Source organism: Mytilus edulis, chromosome 10 (genome assembly GCF_963676685.1).
Source record: "Mytilus edulis chromosome 10, xbMytEdul2.2, whole genome shotgun sequence".
Classification (NCBI taxonomy): domain Eukaryota; kingdom Metazoa; phylum Mollusca; class Bivalvia; order Mytilida; family Mytilidae; genus Mytilus; species Mytilus edulis.
Window position 1 is genome coordinate 11672650 of NC_092353.1, and position 21203 is coordinate 11693852.

At 32.3% G+C, this 21203-nt stretch overlaps 1 protein-coding gene across 2 annotated transcripts; it reads left to right on the forward strand.

The window, feature by feature from the left end:
- Positions 1-4987: 4987 nt before the first annotated feature.
- LOC139493403 (toll-like receptor 4) lies at positions 4988-9844 on the forward strand. 2 transcript variants are annotated; one of them, XM_071281781.1, is made up of 2 exons: positions 4988-5152; positions 6443-9844. In XM_071281781.1, exons 1-2 carry the CDS (start codon positions 5101-5103, stop codon positions 8851-8853), a joined length of 2463 nt encoding a protein of 820 aa, XP_071137882.1. In that variant the 5' UTR covers positions 4988-5100; the 3' UTR covers positions 8854-9844. The 2 variants fall into 2 exon arrangements, with proteins under 2 accessions (XP_071137882.1, XP_071137883.1); XM_071281782.1 differs by having other exon boundaries at positions 4999-5152; positions 6449-9844.
- Positions 9845-21203: the final 11359 nt, after the last annotated feature.

Here is a 21203-nt window from a genome sequence, read left to right on the forward strand (position 1 = left end):
TTAATAAACTTTATTAGCATTATCCTTCATGTTGACCTCTTTCTAAAGTAGTAAAGCCGTACATTGAACTATAATGGTTTTTGTTTTATAAATTGTTATTTGGATGGAGAGTTGTCTCATTGGCACTCATACCACATCTGTCTATATCTAGTTACAAATAAACAATAGACAAAATTAATTACAGTTGAAAGTCAAAAAACATCATTGCTTCATATGTACATTTGGATAGAGAGTTGTCTCATACTAGGCACTCATACCACATCTTCCTATACCTATGAAGACACAGCGTATTGGTTTCAGTAAATTTGCGTTCAGCAAGGAAAACTTAATATATTTTTCCCGTTAATACCTTGACATACGTTTTGAGTCTCAAAATGACAAAAGACGATGAAGGAAGACTATGAAAGTATATTCAAAATGCAAAAATGTCTTTATAAATTAATGTGTTGTTTCAAACTTTTGATTAAAATCAAACGTGTATTCCAATATATTCGATTTCAGTGTGGATTACAAAGACGATATGGTTATAGCAGCTTATAATGACAAGTTGTATAACGTAGTCAACTACTATGATTCTCTTATTTCTGCTGAGATTTATTTCCCATTAGGTTAATGGTAAAAATATATAGTGAAGTCTGTACGGTTGATATCGAGGGAAAATATGCACTATACACAATATAGGTTTTCTCAAATTGATGCCTTTAACTGCTTTCATCAACCTCATTTAAGCGTGGTGGATAGCTGTCTCATTGTCAGGCATACCCTATTTCTATATTTTTATATAGAGGAAATGAGTTTGTACTTTTTTATGATAACAAATACAGGTTATCTAGTGTACATTAGGAAATTCGAGCCGTTGCCTACTAGTCAAGTGTTCGAACAAAATTTATTAAAGTACTATGTTTTAACATTAATATTAAAAGTATCCTATTAAAATAATATGAAACTTCAAATTAAAAAAAAAGGATGCATGTGTTTTCTATTTTTAAATGGCTAGGTATTTGTTATCAAACTTATACGTTTGTCTGACAAAATTTTTTAGTTTGACGAAATTGAGAAAACATTTACTTTTTTTAAATTGCTGGCTTCCAGCCAACAATAAGCCCGCGTTTTCTCAGTATTCAGTTACTACAGTTTTACCTTACTCGTAAAATCCGGTGATCGCAATACGCAAGTGCAGTGGGGAAAACACAACTTGCAGACAGGGTCAACAAACGTAAATATTGCTCAGTCATCGAAATAAACAATATATTATTGTTATTGTTAAACACATGCTTACCTCAATATCCACTCTTCTTTGCTGATTGTTTACAAATGGTACAGTCGGTAAACGTCGGCTACAAAATACGACCTTTAATAAGCTGCCATATCATCACATCAACACTAAGCGAGTGAAATATTTATTTGACGATAAGACGATATGATGCGTAAAAAAGGATAGTATCGTGCAAAGTTATAAGTTTATGTTATATGCATACAATGGTTCAAGAATTGGATTCACTTTATTTTCCAAAAGTCACTACTTTCGTATGACTTAAGAACGCATCAGTGTGCATTCCTGATGGTAACGATTACAGTTTACGGATAATATGTGTTTAAAAGTTATTATTTTATGTCTCTTTTGAATAAAACTTTTTTATACTATTTACCTGCATATTGACACATACAAATTTGTTTTATCTAAGCGCAAAGGAAATATCATTTGGCTCAATAAAATTAACGGTACCAATTGTCTTGCACCATATGCTCAAATGAACTTCCATTTGGCGCAAAAGTATCCGATATCCATCGCCGTTTGTTGCTTTATATTCCTATTCAAAGCAATACTATCAGATTTACAACGTTAAATCATAAAAACTATTGAATCGTTTAGTTTATGAAGCAAGTACCCGATTTGCTCAGGATTAGGTTTAGATTGTTAATCAAATTCTTGATGATATATTTTGTCCAAGGAACAAAATATGACTTGCACATTAACACTTGGTAAAGCATCTACTTTATTTTATCTTTATTACTATAAGATAATATTTTTTGTTTTGATCCTTGTATTGTGGCATGACATGACAGGCGTTAGAAGCATTATGTTTTTCGTTCTAACTGTAGCTGGAAATGATGTAAGGACAAATAAGAGCCACACCATAGGGCCATGTTCATATCTAAAGATGGACTAGGATTTCTCTGATAGAAAAAGAACTACATAAAAGCTACAAAGACAAAAGTTACAACAAGCAACAACCCAAAACAGGAGAAAAATGGCTGTGAAAGAAGTATTGGCAGTGTTAAAATCCTATTCAAAGTTATTTATTTTTCTCAAGTAACTATTTTGATGAGTTACAAATATTGTATTGAAGGTGACTTTCATACAAGTGAGAGGTTTATCTAACTTGTATTGAATGCGACTGTAAAACAAGTGAAATATGTAGCTAGCTATCAAACCAGGTTTAAGCCACCATTTTCTACATAAGAAAATGCCTGTACCAAATCAGGAATATGACAGTTGTTATCCTATCGTTTAATGTGTTTCAGCTTTTGATTTTGTCATTTGATAATAAGGGAATTTACGTTTAAATCGTCCTCGGAGTTCAGTTTTTTTGTGATTTTACTTTTTTGATAAAGTGTTTATGTGCAATTGTCATTGATTCGTTCATAGATACAAAATTTGATTAGGAAGTTTGGCTGTACCTGCACAAAACTTATCTTTAACGGATAGCAAATCTTAATTTTGAATGAAGTTGTTTCCAATGCCCAGAAATTGAGAAACGTTCTGGGAAATTTTTTCCTAAAGGTTACCAGTTCAGACTGTAATTCAAATCAGGAAAATGGCAGTTAATATCTTAGAGTTTGTTGCTGTGTTTGTTGCATTGTCTTTTGTGTTTGTTGCACTTTAGTGTTTTTGTTGTTTCGTTGTTTTCCTCTTGTGGTTGATGTGTTTATTTGGTGTTGGTTTGTAGCCCCCTTTGTTTTGGTGTTTTGTCGTTGGTCATGTCTGTTCTATTTGCTTTGTTAAAATTAGGGTCTTTAGGTTTCTGAATTGTATTGTTAATTTACGGGCTTTTCACACCGATCATTTTCTGAGTGTTTCTTATATTTGAATCGTACGGTTGTAAAAAAAAATGCTTACATCCACTTCATTTCAAAATTTCGTTTCTTTTGTTACATTTAATTTTCTGCATTACGAACAAAACTTTCTACTCGATTATTTGTCCAGTAATATTTTTGTCACGTTCTAATATTTGACAAGTCAAACACATCCAGTGTTAGTGTTTCTAATTCAGTCAAATGTGTCTTAGGTTTTATAAGCATGAATACAAATAAGCAAATGTATAAACAATTAAAACAAACTCCAACGTTACAAACACACAGAAACAAAACACAAACGTTTTCAAACGGTGTTGTATAATGACATGATAAAAGTTTATTAAAAAGATAAGAGTTTAGTATGAGGAAACGGACATAGGTTTCGGATTATAAAATCATTAGTGTTAATAATTAACCGTTCATCACATCTATCACAATTCGTTTGCTTTGTTATAATTCTTTCACGGGGTGTTAAATGTAGATCAAATTTCTATGCTATAACTTTTTTTTAAATCTAACATGTACAATTGAAAACAACAACAGTATTAAACGTAATTCAATCATACACGATGAACAATGCATGCATGGTGTCCTTTTGAATTTAGGATATAATCGAGGATAACACTGTCTACCTATAAATAAAGGCAACAGTAGTATACCGCTGTTCAAAACTCATAAATCCAGGGACAAAAAAACAAAATCGGGGTAACAAACTAAAACCGAGGGAAACGCATTAAATATAAGAGGAGAACAACGACATAACACCGAAACGTAACACACACAGAAACGGACCAAGCATCAGACAAAACACCACGAGAATAACAAATATAACATGAAAACTAAATACATGAATTTGGGATAGACAAGTACCGTGCCACGTCTGATCTCAATATCTCAAAAATAAGAGAAAACACAAACGAATCAACGTTAAAATGCAACACACACAGAAACGAACAATAATATAACAATGGCCATCTTCCTGACTTGGTACAGGACACTTTTAAAGGGGAATAAAAGTGGTGGGTTGAACCTGGTTTTGTGGCATGCCAAACCTCGCACTTTAATGGCAAAGTTAAATATAACATTGAAATGACAACATAATATTACAGGACTACAATACAAATAAATAGGAGAACATATTAGACAAAGAAAAACATGATTAATAGATAACAAAAAGCATCAGGTTTAAAATTCAATACGCCACAAACGCGCCTTGTCCACACAGGACTTACAAGTGACGCCCAGATATAAAAGATCGAAAGTGAAAAAAGTACAAAGTTGTACAGCACTGGAGATAAAAAGTTGAAAAGGTTTCGCCAAATACGGCATTGTTTTTATGCCCGGGATAAGAACATTCTTATTATATAGAACAATTCATGCTATTGCAAACAGTAAATTTTATCAAATGAATATGAAAGAGATATACATAAAGAAACTGAAGTATTAACTAATTACAGAAAACTAAACCCGAATACATAACGCCCAGATATAAAAGATCGAAAGTGAAAAGGTACAAAGTTGTACAGCACTGAAAATCAAAAGTTGAAAAGGTTTTGCCAAATACGGCATTGTTTTTATGCCCGGGATAAGAACATCCTTATTATATAGAACAATTCATGCTATTGCAAACAGTAAATTTTAACAAATGAATATGAAAGAGATATACATAATGAAACTGAAGTATTAACTAATTACAGAAAACTAAACCCGAATACATAATGCTATTAAAGTTTAACACAGAATAGACACACCCGAATCAGTCCAGGCGTCAACGTAATTACAAAAATGTGACGTCACATACGCTGGCGTATTGAACACTTACATTCTGATTATCTTGCTTGGTCATTAAAATAACACAATGTGTCTGTATTGTTGATTATGCAATGTCTACCTATAAAACACAGATTCTAAATACACACAAGGAAGCAATTTGATATGTAACATACATCAGTCTGCATACAAAACAGTGATATAAGTATCTGTTTACTGAAATAATCTCAAACACTTGAAGAAAGAAGAACCATGCAAATTACTAAAATAATACTCCTTTGGATCGTAACAGACTTACAAGAAGGTAAGTTATTTCATTTGTTTCATCAAACTGTATTATTACGATATTTCCATTGGAAATTCAGTCGGTCATTGGTGACTGTTTAAGGTTATACCATAGACATAGAAAGGTGGGATTAAATTTTAGGAGAAAGGAACTAATTTTGATGCACTTTTTAACTGATATATGCGATGTTTTAATAGTTTACAAAACACTCACACTTACATTCTGATTATCTTGCTTGGTCATTAAAATAACACAATGTGTCTGTATTGTTGATTATGCAATGTTTGGTAATTGTCTTTGCATTTTCATGGTTAAATATATTTTTATTTATTTAAGGGTTATTATATGTGACTTACAAACAGTGGCTAGCAGTTATTGTTTTACGATATATACTAGTGCAGATTGAATGTTTACAAATGCTCTATGTTCTTCATTGATCCATATCATAGGTTTTGGGTTCTTAAAGGGGCACTAGCTACAAGATATGTAAAACAAATAAAGTATGATGTTTTGGTTCAATCATTTATAAAAGACTAATAGGGAAATAATATTTTTCTTTAGCAGCCAGTATGGTTTAATTTTGTCAAATTAAGCTAAAACATTGATGATGAATTATTTACTTGCGAGTGAATAATTCGAGCTCATTGAATCCGTATTCATGTGAACTTCAATGTAACCCCTTAGCTAGAGATGGTTAACTCGTGCATTATTCGTGGTAGGTTATTTATAGGGAAAGAATGTCAACATCGAAAAGTGAAACAAAGATAAATCATTTGATTGACTGATTCGATCCACACAAAAATCATTCTTATACAGATAATAACGACGTTAAGACATATTTTTAATCTATAATATGAAATTAAACACACCTAGAAAAATCCAATTACACGAGTTTGCTTCTATTTATATCTACATTTATGTTTATATCGCTTATATGAATCGGAGGTGTTATATTCAGAGGTCAACTCAGTAGTTTATTAGAAGCTGTTACATTTAAATTACACACGAAACGAAGCTACACATTATCTAGCCCATGCCCTTTAATTTGTCTATTTAGATTTTATAACTTGAATAAATGTTTTACGGGGTTATAAATTCAAATATGAGAATTTGAGTCAAATCGGTGAACAAGTATTTGACAAGAAGTGCCGCTTTAACCAATACGAAAAGAGTTGTTTCTAATGTTCATTTTTGGTTTATCTGAGAGATTTTGATAAATTGTTATTTGAATAAGCTGGTTTGTAAAAAGATCTTTTATTCAACTGGTCTTGACATCACAAATTTATATTACTACTTACATTTTTTCAGCTAAAGGTTATAGCAATGAAACGAAATGCCACGTTCAAAGCACCAATGTTAAGTGCTGCAATTTAGGCTTGACCACAATACCAAGGCACTTACCAGTAAACGCGACTAATCTGGACTTAAGTAAAAACAGCATCAAAACAGTCAAAGGCTTTACCTTTCAGACTTTGCGATACCTCACCCACCTTCATTTGGAAAGAAATGGCATTCAGGTAATCGAGAAAAATGCTTTCCATGGATTACATCGTCTACGAAGTCTTCATCTCAGCTTCAATTCTATAAAATTATTTCCCGCTGGCACGTTCGACAGACTGAATGGTTTACAAGAGTTGTCGATTGATAACAATAAACTACAATACTTACAAGATAATGAAATAACAAAAATATTAAACATGTTAAAGATCATGTCATTGAGGAAATTTTCGTTTGACATATATCCAAATTTCAAATTTCCCAGTCAATGGGGTACGTTAAGTGAGTTGACAGATTTGGGGATTTTCGCTAGGTCAGCAAAAGTGCAATTTAACAACGCAATGTTCGCTCATGTTTACTTACTGAAAATAATGTCTCTGTCCATAGATGTTGTACCGTTCATATCGGAAGATTTTTTCGAACATTTTCCTAAATTAGATTCAATAACACTTTCGATAGGTACTGACCTACCTAAAAATCCAATAGACCAAGTATTCAAATCTTTTGGAGTTTTCCGAGGAAGAAACCTGACGAGCATTGAAATAAATACAGGGAGATTTGATAATGGGTTTACTTTAAATTACAAGAGAATGAAGTATTTATGGTCAATTTGTTTAAAACGACTGACATTGAATAATCTATACATTAAAGATATACTTATATATGCTATGCAAGAATTTTCTATCAAAAGCACATGTCTCGAGTACCTGGAATTTTCTGAAAATACCATCTTTGACCGAGGAGCTTCTGTAGTTGCAGTTATGAATAACTTAAAAAATTTGAAAGTTTTGAAAATTACAAGAAATTGGCGTAGTTCGAAAAGTAAACGCTCACAACAATCAAGCTTATTTAGTTTCGTGCTTCCGAAAACTCTTGAAGAATTGTATGTAGAACATAACATGGGTGGTGATATGTCCGATGTTGAAGTTATAAACGGTTTCAATCTACGTGTGCTAAGCTTGAAGGACAATGAAATGTGGTCATGCATTGGAACTTTTACAGGAATTACAAATGTGGAGTATTTTGACATGTCTGGATGGAGATGCGAAAAGCTGTCAATAAATTTGCTATATGGTTTTCCAAATTTAAAGACATTGAAAGCCAGTGGGTCACATCTAGGAAAAGGATTTGTAAACCTTGCTGGAGCTGGGTCTTTCTTGAGTAAGAATCTGAGATTAAAAGATATTAATCTTTCGTTTAATAAAATAAACAGTATACCAGATGGACTACTTCTGCGCCGGTTTGAGCAGTTATCATCAGTAAACATGTCATATAACAATCTCAAAATATTTCCTAAGTTTCATGCAAGTATCAAAACATTAAAAATAATTGATTTGACCTTTAACAGTATTACATGGTTCAATGATGAAGACATTGAACACATTGAAAAGCTTGGAGAAGTTGATATACTCTTGAGAGGTAATCCCTTTCAATGTTCCTGTAAAACATTACAGTTTCTAAAATGGTTAAGTGAGACAAACCGAGTACCGGATATCTTAGATCTGACCTGTGTAACTGAACAAGCTTCCAGAAGGTTTATGTCTGAAGTTATTTCCAACCTTAAGACATTTGAGATTTCATGCAAAACGAAATTCTGGTTGACGTTTGCCGTGTCTATAACCTCCATTGTCGTACTTGCCATAATATTAACCGTCGTATTCTTTCGATATAAATATGCTGTTGAGTACTTTTTACTGAGATTCAAAATGAAAATGAAAAATTACAATGACTTGCAACAGGAATATATTTATGATGCTTTTATATCATATAGTCACACAGATTCGGTATGGGTAAAACAGTTTCATGACAAGGTAAATAGTATGGGCTTCGAATTATGTCTGCACGACAAGGACTTTATTGCTGGTGAAAGTATAGCAGTAAATGTACTAAATGCAATCGATTCCAGCAGAAAGGTAATATTTATTATAACTCACGAATTCTTAAAGAGTAGTTGGGGGTCATATGAAATGGAAATGACCCGTATGCATGCTTTTCAGAAGGGAAGAGAAGATATGGTGATTGTTGTCGTGAAGGATGATATAAAGATAACAGATATGCCGGAAGTGATGAAGAATATGTGGATTAAGATAACATGTATCCAATGGCCAAACGATGACAACCTGCCATACAATACGGAGGAAATATTTTATGAAAAGATGAAAATGTCTCTCCAAAGAAGGGAAGATACTACTTTACTTTATTCTAGAAATTCAGTTATATAGAGCCTTTGTCATCATTTCAGAAATATAAAATAATAATAAGTACTATTTATATTAGTAGGAGTCAAAAATACGCTTTTCTGTGAAGCTTTTTTTTTATGGTTTTTGTCAATAAATAAATTATCGATCAATGTTGAAGTAAAGCAAAGAAAACATTCAAGCAATGCTACCTTTCAGTATAAGTATTTTTCTTTCATCAACAATGAGGTTCAGAGGACATGTCTACAGTTTTGATTGAGACAAATATTACTTTTGCTGTAAAGGAAAATGAGAAACTTTCTTTATATGATTGGTTTCAACTGGTTTCATTTAAAATCATATATATAGAGTTATATAGCAAACACTGGAGCCCCTGTGGGCCTATTATAAAATATTTAAAAAACATATCTGGTTTTGTTTACTTTTTTTTTTATTATTTAAACTGCACAAATAGATATTCCAAAAACGAATTCGATTTCATTGTTATTAGATAATTATTTATGTTCAACCTAATGTTGCACCTTTTTAGATTCAATGGTTTTTTTTTTTTATTTAATTCTTCCTTGCTGTGAATATGCCATTCTGCATACCTTTGTTCATACATGTAGTGCTACATGTAGGCTATTTGTTACAAAAAAGAAAAATCATTATTAAAAAAAATCAAAAAATATCTTTAAGATAATCTTTTAATGCTACAATATTCACTTTTACTCTTTTAGTTTTTATTATATATATTTATTTGGGTTTTTTCTAATGTCCAATATAAAACAATATTTGAATTCAGTGGTAGCTTATTTTGTACTTTTGTATTTGTCTTTTATTCAAATTATTTCTAAACGTCAAATATTTTTGTACAAGTCCATAATAAAAAGTACATTTTTGGTTTGCATTGATTTTGGACAGAAATTAATGTATGTCTAAAACTCTGTGTTTGATCCTGTATTTGAGATTCTGTAACTTTTTATTTTTAGTCTTGTAAAATGACATCATATACACTTTATATCAGATAATATTATTAATTGATTTATTTCACTCGATTAGGCAGGGTTTAACTGGTTTGCTTATTTAAGACCAGTTCATCTATAGACTAGTGTGTCGGGATTTAAAACTCATCAATGATGTGTTCAGTTATTTGTCTCATCTTATACACTCAAGTGTATATCCGTTTGATGACATTGATAGGTGATTAGAAATCAATTATAATTATAACGGCTATCATCCTTATCACACACATCTTCAAATAGACTGTTCTTATGCAAATGAAAACGTAAGCCTCACCCGATCAGTTGAAATGATATTGGTAACACATATAAAAATAAGAAGATATGGTATGACTGCAAATGAGGCAACTCTACTTTCACATTCTAGAATATGTAGACTACTTTCTCACAAGCACAATATCCTAACTGTAAAGTATAACGGCATACACTAAAGGCACGAGGTTACATTCTACTGCTCTAACACAACACGAATAATAAACACTGCATCAAATAGATTTAAAATATGATATGGTTTGATTGCAAATGAGACAACATTCACCAAGGTACCAGATGACACTTAATGTCTATTGAAATTTTGAAACCACTTTTCCTATCTTGTGATATTTGTGTTTTGTCGTTAAACCATTGTACATTTCTTTTGATCCTATCATAAATTTTAAGATATTGATAATAATTGGCCCATAAAGCTTATAAATCTCATTACATTTAATATCAAGACTTTGAATAGACTTATTAAGAAGGGATATAATTACGATACTGTTGTCAAGTCATTAAAGATTGCATATTTTGGCATTAATATTGAGTCACTGATAAGGTCTTTGCATCGGAACTAGACACATTTATTCTAAAAACAGTTGTTGGCATGACACGGGTTATGTTCTTCTCATATATGTTATGATGGTATGATACTAAACCCCTAACGGGAAGGATTGTGCCTGATGTTCATATGATGAAATCATAATCTTTCAGTCAGTTTAATTGAAGTCTGGAGCTGGCATGTCAGTTAACTGCTAGTAGTCTGTTGTTATTTATGTATTATTGTCATTTTGTTTATTTTTTTTGGTTACATCTTCTGACATCAGACTCGGATTTTTCTTGAACTGAATTTTAATGTGCGTATTGTTATGCGTTTACTTTACTACATTGGTTAGAGGTATAGGGGGAGGGTTGAGATCTCACAAACATGTTTAACCCCGCCGCATTTTTGCGCCTGTCCCAAGTCAGGAGCCTCTGGCCTTTGTTAGTCTTGTATTATTTTAATTTTAGTTTCTTGTGTACAATTTGGAAATTAGTATGGCGTTCATTATCACTGGACTAGTATATATTTTTTTAGGGGCCAGCTGAAGGACGCCTCCGGGTGCGGGAATTTTTCGCTACATTGAAGACCTGTTGGTGACCCTCTGCTATTGTTTTTTATTTGGTCGGGTTGTTGTCTCTTTGACACATTCCCCATTTCCATTCCCAATTTTATTTTCATAAAAAAGTAAACGACTGAAACTACACCCTGGTATCAATATCATTATTTTTTTTAATTAGTGCAACTACATTGAATGTCCATCGCTATCTATTAAATCATTAATCATTAATTTTTCAGACTCCTTTTGCAGTCCATTTTTTGCCTAGAAGGGGTTGATTACCAATCTTGAATTTGTTATTGAATCCACATGTGAGTTGTGATAAAACCATATTTGTTCCAACGGCTACTTTAGTTTGGAGTTCTATTAAAAAAACACTAGCTAAAAGGATTTTTTAACATGTGGAAACTTCACAGATCAGTTCCTTAGTTTTTATAAATATAGATATATGTATAAAAGAAATCATGTTACATCCTTGGCTGAATCCATTTTATTGTTTTTAATGAAGTTGAATCCCGATAAGCGCATTAGATGGATAAAATTAGTAACATGAGTAAGTGTTATTCTCTTACTTTGAGTCAAGGAAGTAGAACTATCAAAACGTGTCAATTTATTTTAACGGCTCCAATTACAATCAAGTCATACGATATCAATTTAATGCAATTTGAACCTAATATGTATGCGGAAGATCTAAAAGAAACGCAAAATAACCCACAAAAAAGCAAAGCAAAACATCAAAACGGAAAGTCCCTTATCAAACAAAGAGAAAACCCATTGAAAAGTGCAACAATAAAAAGCAAGTGGGATAAATGTTTATTTAACACATGAGAAGGACACAATAAGACTTTACAATCGTAATAAAATCTAAACCACATATCAGTTTAATAAGAAACACCACAATAAACGAACCAAGTTTATGATAAGATTAAGAAATATTCATTTGCCAGACTACTGCTTATCTATATTATATTTGTTGTCAATTCTAGTCTATATCAGCACCTCGAATTCTGTGTTGACATGAAATTTCATTGATAAAATCATAATCATAATTAACTGTTTCTATAAAACTTCTGAGTTTTTCAAAATACAGAGCATTGCAATTCAGAAAAATATTTTGTTAAGACATTGTTGTCAATATTATGGAATCTTAGGCGACTGTCTTACAAGTTAAAGGTTAAGTTAGCTTTAAAAGCATGTTTTCCGCCATAAATGCTTACTTCAATAAACAACATAACACCTTAGATCAAGGACGATGAATGACGAAGTATATTGTTCAAGCTCTGGTTACAGTCGAATGATACATCAATATTAAAACTGAAATGATATTAATTATAAATACAAAGAAAAAACAACCCCGATGACTTACATCTGTTTTTGTATTTATAGTATAAGAATAATAATACAAAATTATATAGCACATGTAACAAAGTCTTGCTCGATTTTATTCAGGGGATTTCCCCAATACATGGTTGTAACTGATATTTTTACTTTTTTTACCAACTAGTAGCCCATTACATATCAATAAACAATTAAGGAGAAAAAGGTTTGAATTTATAATCATGTTAAGAACAGTAATGTTGAGACCAACCAAGCAAAAAATCTAAAGTGCGTTTTACGGCAAATACATCGACGTTATAAACGTTCGACAGCATTATGACGAGAATGTTTGTCCAGATTAAGGATTTTTATTACACGAGAAAAAAAAGAAGAGAAGAGAAAAACTAGAGGCTCTAAAGAGCCTGTGTCGCTCACCTTGGTCTATGTGAATATTAAACAATGGACACAGATGGATTCATGACAAAATTGTGTTTTGGGGATGGTGATGTGTTTGTAGATCTTACTTTACTAAACATTCTTGCTGCTTACAATTATCTCTATCTATAACAGTACTTTCTGTGGAAAATGTTATTGAAAATCTTCAAATTTTAAGAAAAATTGTTAAAAATTGACTATGAAGGGCAATAACTCCTTAGGGGGTCAATTGACTATTTTGGTCATAGTGACTTATTTTTAGTTCTTACTTTGCTGTACATTATTGCTGTTTACAGTTTATCTCTATCTATAATAATATTCAAGATAACAAAAAAAACAGCAAAATTTCCTCAAAATTACCAATTCAGGGGCAGCAACCTAACAACCGATTATCCGATTCATCTGAAAATTCCAGGGCAGATAGATCGTGACCTGATCAACAATTTTACTTCCTGTCAGATTTGCTCTTAATGCTTTGGTTTTTGAGTTATAAGCCAAAAACTGCATTTTACCCCCATGTTCTATTTTTAGCCATGGCGGCCATCTTGGTTTGTTGGCCGAGTTACCGGACACATTTTTTTTAACTAGATACCCCAATTATGGCTAAGTTTGGTTAAATTTGGCCCAGTAGTTTCAGAGGAGAAGATTTTTCTAAAAGATTACTAAGATATACGAAAAATGGTTAAAAATTGACTATAAAGGGCAATAACTCCTAAAGTGGTCAACTGACCATTTTGGTCATGTTGACTTATTTGTAGATCTTACTTTGCTGAACATTATTGCTGCTTACAGTTTATCTCTATCTATAATAATATTCACGATAATAACCAAAAACAGCAAAATTTCCTTAAAATTACCATTTCAGGGGCAGTAACCCAACAACGGGATGTCCGATTCATCTGAAAATTTCAGAGCAGATAGATCTTGATCTGATGAACAATTTTACCCTGTCAGATTTGCTCTTAATGCTTTGGTTTTTGAGTTATAAGCCAAAAACTGCATTTTACCCCTATGTTCTATTTTTAGCCATGGCGGCCATCTTGGTTGGTTCGCCAGGTCACCGGACACATTTTTTAAACTAGATAACCCAATGATGATTATGGCCAAGTTTGGTTAAATTTGGCCCAGTAGTTTCAGAGGAGAAGATTTTTCTAAAAGATTACTAAGATTTACGAAAAATGGTTAAAAATTGACTATAAAGGGCAATTACTCCTAAAGTGGTCAACTGACCATTTTGGTCATGTTGACTTATTTGTAGATCTTATTTTGCTGAACATTATTGCTGTTTACAGTTTATCTCTATCTATAATAATATTCAAGATAATAACCAAAAACAGCAAAATTTCCTTAAAATTATCAATTCAGGGGCAGCAACCCAACAACGGGTTGTTCGATTCATCTGAAAATTTCAGGGCAGATAGATCTTGACCTGATGAACAATTTTACTTCCTGTCAGATTTGCTCTAAATGCTTTGGTTTTTGAGTTATAAGCCAAAAACTGCATTTTACCCCTATGTTTTATTTGTAGCCATGGCGGCCATCTTGGTTGGTTGGCCGGGTCACGCCACACATTTTTTAAACTAGATACCCCAATGATGATTGTGGCCAAGTTTGGATTAATTTGTCCCAGTAGTTTCAGAGGAGAAGATTTTTGTAAAAGATAACTAAGATTTACGAAAAATGGTTAAAAATGGACTAAAAAGGGCAATAACTCCTAAAGGGATCAACTGACCATTTCGTTCACGTTGACTTATTTGTAAATCTTACTTTGTTGAACATTATTGCTGTTTACAGTTTATCTCTATCTATAATAATATTCAAGATAATAACCAAAAACAGCAAAATTTCCTTAAAATTATCAATTCAGGGGCAGCAACCCAACAACGGGTTGTCCGATTCATCTGAAAATTTCAGGGCAGATAGATCTTGACCTGATAAACAATTTTATCCCGTCAGATTTGCTCTAAATGCTTTGGTTTTTGAGTTATAACCCAAAAACTGCATTTTACCCCTATGTTCTATTTTTAGCCATGGTGGCCATCTTGGTTGGTTGGCCGGGTTACGCCACACATTTTTTAAACTAGATACCCCAATGATGATTGTGGCCAAGTTTGGTTTAATTTGGCCCAGTAGTTTCAGAGGAGAAGATTTTTGTAAAAGTTAACGACGACGGACGACGACGACGGACGACGGACGACGGACGCCGGACGCAAAGTGATGGGAAAAGCTCACTTGGCCCTTCGGGCCAGGTGAGCTAACAAATGATCACAATCTGGAATTTTTGGTTGTTGCTGGAATAAGTTAACTTAATTTGTGAAATTGTAGAAATAACTTTAATCAAAACATTTACTTTTTAATTGAATTATTCAATACGAAAAAAAATACTATAGGGTTTGTTATTTCTGTTCAATAATAAATACTAACATATGTCAATTAGACAGCAACCTAACAAACAGATGTGTAGTATCATCATACTATATGATTGCCAATACGACAACTATCTATCTTCGACCCAATGTCATTGAAATATGCAACATTAAGTATGACCTTTAACACGGGGCATTGTCTTATAACATATTATTTTATTAAAAAACGACTTCCACTACATTCCAGATGTACTAACAATACTTCAGTGTAACCATTACACCTTTTGAACAACTATCGTACTTTAAATAAACATAAGAAGATGTAGAATAAACTATCCATTCAATCTCAAATGCCGTTCATGTATGCGGCTAATAATCATACGGCCGTCAACGTAAATCATTGGTCCACGCCGCTACAAGCTATATAGGGTTATACAATGACCAGTGTATAACATTTCAAAAGATAAAAACTACGGCTTGACACATATTAATCAAAACAATAAACAAAAATGTAATAGGAACTCAGCAACAAACGAAAACCATTGCCTGAACCACATTCCCGTTACATCATCGGACTTTAACGTGTCATACCATCGCACTTTAGCGTGATTTTGATCGCACTTAAAAAAACAAACAACCATCGCACTTTAGCTTATGACACCATCGCACTTTAGCGTAGACCACCGTACTTTAGCGTGACCATTGCACTTTAGAGTACCATCACACTTTAGAGTCCTACATATATATATAAATTGAACACGAAATTACTACCAACCACAGAACAAAGTACTGCTTTGAATTCTTGATGCATCCAAATATTTAAACCTATCAGGTAAGTGTAACGGAGTGAATATAAAATTATATAATTTGGTTCACAAATTTGAATTTTATGAACGGAATTACACCTACCTGATATACTGCCCACCTCCTCCCCTCAGTAATTTCTTTGGTGAATTCAGCCGGATTTTTGCCTGAGGTTCCAAGCGCTTAACTGATATAGATGTAGATGATTTTTAAAAGATCAGCTAAGCGCTTGAGCGAGATAAGACAAAATACCGGAGAGAATATCCAATTATATAAACCTATCAGGTAAGTGTAACTCCGTTCACAAAATTCAAATGTGTGAACCAAATTATATAATTTTCCTTTAAACTGTGTCTGACGCTGTCAACATATCATAAATTCTTCACTATGCTAGTGTCTGTAGTTACATTTTATATTTTAATGAACCTAATCTATAATTGATTACTGGTATATTATTAAGTCATGGATATCATTACAACTAATTTTTAACAACTTCACTAAATTCTGACATAGATACAAAGTTTCGTATGGACGTTTGGTTGTACCTGTAAACAATTTATCTTAAACGAATAGCAAATCTTTATTTTTAATGATGTTGTTTCCCAAGCCCAGAAATTGACAAACGTTCCTAAGTGTACCAGTTAAATACTGTTATTCAAGTCAGGAAAACGGCAGTTGATATCTTATAGTTTCCTGTGTGATTGTTGCATTGTCTTTTGGTTTTTGTTGCACTTCAGTGTTTCTGTTGTTTCGTTGTTTTCTTCTTGTGGTTGATGTGTTTCCTCAGTTTTGGTTTGTAGCCCCTTTTTTCTAAATCGATTGATGACTTTCGAACAGCGGATTACTTCTATTGCTTTTATTTATCATATCTTTGATTATCTTATTTCTAGTTTACATATTCATGTTGTTTTCAATAGATTTAAGTCAAACTTAAAAGTATATATATTATATATTTCGAACAAAACTTTCTACTCGATTATTTGTCCGGTTACATTTTTCTACAGTTCTTGTATTTTACAAGTGAAATATACTCAGTGTTAAAGTTTATGACGTAGTCAAATGTGTCTCATCACCTTAAGTTTTATAAGTATACATACAAATAAACAATGTTTAAATAAGTGGACTGGCCGTGATATAAAAATTATTAGGTTAGTACGCAGATGACATGCGCGAATGCAACACGTAAGGATCTACTTTCCCCTTTCATTCACAAAATTGCGTGTATTTTTTTTCACAGAAACGCACGATATTTTTGGCGAATAAAACACTTGACATCGTTTGAAACTTTCACAAAGTTAGTTTAGACTTTTTGAACGATTGTTTTGAAAATGTGAACAGAAAATGCGTGAAAAAGCCGATAGACTTGGAAAAAAAGAATAATTGATATATAACATGTACGAAGTGACAACTAACATACCGTCCATGATGTTCCAATCCGAGTTTTATTCATACAATATCTGGTGCTGTTTTCTTTTTCTTGAGAAGTATTTGTTTCACCTGTTCAGTCACTATAAAGTGTTACAATATATATTTAAACGCAACACATAAATAGTGATCAAAAAGGTACCGCTATCGGTAGTCTAACAGAGAAGCTAGAAAAAAATGAAATTTACGTATTTTCGACATTTTTGTGGGACCATCATGTACAATTTTAAAAGATGTGGTTTCATTGTCAATTTAAAGGCAGATATTCATTGAACAAAGAACAAAAAAGTTAACTTATTAACGCGCGTCTGGCGTATATATAAAATTTAGTCCTGGTATCTATGATGAGTTTATTCATATGCGGATCTAGGATAAATTTTGAAAAAGGGGGGTAATCAGGGCACCACTGAACTATAAAGGTCTGCTTTGACCAGAATTGTAGGCTAGCCTTTAGAAGGAGTGACTTAGTCCAAATAATTATGACGTCTGGCAACGCTATTTCAATTTTTTTCTGGGGCATCCCAGAAAAAAAATTAAAAATAGCCTTGCCAGACGTCATAATTATTTGGACTAGGGGTGACTGTGTTGTTCAGATAATATACAAATTATAGTCAGGTTACAATGCCTCCTGAAATGATCTTCTGATTCATATCGTATCTGATATTCTATTAAATGGTCTGACTTAATACCATGCTCGATCTATGCTGATCTATGCTGATGCTCTGTGAAAAATAAAGAAATTTGACTTACCGGTATGCTACCATTATATTTGCCATTGTTAGAGTCATGTCCAAAGCAGAATATTAATGAAACACATGCAATAATTCCTTTTCAATACTTTGTGCAAGAGAACGCCATGGTTACTGCACTGTGACAAAATTTCAAATGACGTAATGCAGCCTGTGACGTCAAGTGTGATTCGCCGTGATTCGACGCGAAAAAAAAGTTCGTTTGTTATTTTCTCTATTATTGTAGTGATTTTTATTTTTTTTAAATTACCGATCGGGCTCACCTGATATTTTACTGTGATAAAGTCAGTCTCAAAAACAAAAAGTCCTTTATTCTATATTTATAAAATTATTTGTGTTGGTTATGCCTCTTTACAGCGATGGCAGTAGAATGTTAATAACCAGTAACAAGAATACTTAACCGTACACCACATCTTTAACAATTCGTTTGCGTTGTTATTATTCTTTACGGGGTGTTGAATGTAGATCAAATTACTGTGCTACAACTTTTTTTAAATTAAACATGTACAATTGAAAAAAAAAACAGTTTGACACGTAATTCAATCATACATGACGAACAATGCATGCACGGTGTGCTTTTGCATTTAGAAAAATCAAGGACAACACTGTCTACCTATAAAACACAGATTATAAATACATACAGTGTAGGTAGTTGATATGTGAGATACATCGGTCTGCAAACGAAACAGTGATATAAATATCTGTTTACTAAAATAATCTCAAACACTTGAAAAAAGAAAAACCATGCACATTATTAAAATCATACTCCTTTGGACCTTAACAGCCTTATAAGAAGGTACGTTAGTTCATTTGGTTCATTCAAACCATATCATTAAATATTTCCATTGGCAATTTAGTAGACCATTGATAACTGTTTGAGGTAAAGACAATACACATTTTCACTGATATATGCGATATCTTCAATAGTTCATAAAACACTCACATTTACACTCTTCTCGTCATACTTGGTGATCAAAATAACACAATTTGTCTGTGATTGTTGATTATGCAATGTTTGGTGATTGTCTTTGAATTTTGGAAGTTTTAATATATTTGTATTTATTCAAGGGGTTTTTATATGTGACTGACAAACAAGAGCTAACAGTTATTGTTTTATGATATATACTTGTATAGATTAAATGTTTACGAATGCTCTATTTTCTACATTCTATATCAGGTTTTAAATTCTTAAAGGGGCACGAGATATGTTAAACATTTCAGTTATGATTTTTTTGGTTCTATTATCAATAAAAGACTTATAGTAAAATAATACTTTGCATTAGCAGCCAGTATGGTTTATTTTTGTCAAATTAAGCTAAAACATTGATGATGATTCATTTACTTGCGAAAAAATAATCTGAGCTCATTGAATCCGTATTCATGTCAACTTAAATATTACCTTTTAGATGGTTAATTAATGCATTGTTCGTGTTAGGTTATTTATAGGGAAAGAATGTCAACATTGAAAAGTGAAACAAAGGTAAATCATATGATTGACTGATTTGATCCACAAAAAATCATTGTTATACAGGTAATAACGATGATTAAGACATATTTTTAATCTATAATATGAAATTAAACATCCCTAGAAAAATCCGATGGACGAGTTTGCTTCTATTTATATCTACCTTTATGTTTATATCGCTTATATGAATCGGAGGTCAACTCTGTAGTTTATTAGAAGCTGTATCATTTAAATTACACACGAAACGAAGCTACACATTCTCGAGCCAATGCCCTTTAACTTGTTTGTTGTAGACATTTATAACTTGAATAAATGTTTTACCGGGTTATAAATTCAAATATGAGAATTTGAGTCAAATCGGTGAACAAGTATTTTACAAGTGGTGCCGCTTTAACCAATACGGAAAGAGTTGTTTCAAATGTTTTGTTTTTTTGTTTAACTGAAGGATTTTGATAAAAACTTATCAAAGGTACCAGGATTATAATATTTGAATAAGGTTTGTAAAGATCTTTTATTCAACTTGTCTTGACATCAAAAATTATATTAATACTTACATTTTTTTTCACCTAAAGGTTATAGCAATGAAACGAAATGCCACGTTAAAAGCACCAATGTTAAGTGCTGCAATTTAGGCTTGACCACAATACCAAGGCACTTACCAGTAAACGCGACTAATCTGGACTTAAGTAGAAACAGCATCAGAATAGTCCCAGACTTTGCCTTTCAGTCTTTGCGATACCTCACCGACCTTCATTTGGCAAGAAATGGGATACAAGTAATCGAGATAAATGCTTTCCATGGATTACATCGTCTACGAAGTCTTCATCTCAGCTTCAATTCTATAAAAAAAAATCCCGATGGCACGTTCGACAGACTGAATGGTTTACAAGAGTTGTCGATTGAAAACAATAAACTACAATACTTACAAGATAATAACATAACAAAAATATTAAACATGTTAAAGATCCTGTCATTGAGGAAATTTTCGTTTGACATATATCCAAATTTCAAATTTCCCAGTCAATGGGGTACGTTAAGTGAGTTGACAGATTTGGGGATTTTCGTTAGGTCAGCAAAAGTGCAATTTAACAAGGCAATGTTCGCTCATGTTAACTTACTGAAAATAATGTCTCTGTCCATAGATGTTGTACCGTTCATATCGGAAGATTTTTTCGAACATTTTCCTTAATTAGATTCAATAACACTTTCGATAGGTACTGATCTACATAAAAATCCAATAGACCAAGTATTCAAATCGTTTGGTGTTTTCAGAGGAAGAAACCTGACAAATATCGTAATAAGGTCCGGCAGATTTGATAATGGGTTTACTTTAAATCACAAGAGAATGAAGTATTTATGGTCAATTTGTTTGAAACGACTCACTTTTAATAATCTATACATTAAAGATATACTTATATATGCGATGCAAGAATTTTCTATCAAAAGCACATGTCTCG

Excerpts from the sequence above, each read along its gene's own strand:
- LOC139493403 (XM_071281781.1), top strand. The coding sequence starts at position 5,101 with ATGCAAATTACTAAAATAATACTCCTTTGGATCGTAACAGACTTACAA. Across the intron at positions 5,153-6,442 it reads CGTAACAGACTTACAAGAAG|CTAAAGGTTATAGCAATGAA; the intron begins GTAAGTTATTTC and ends ACATTTTTTCAG.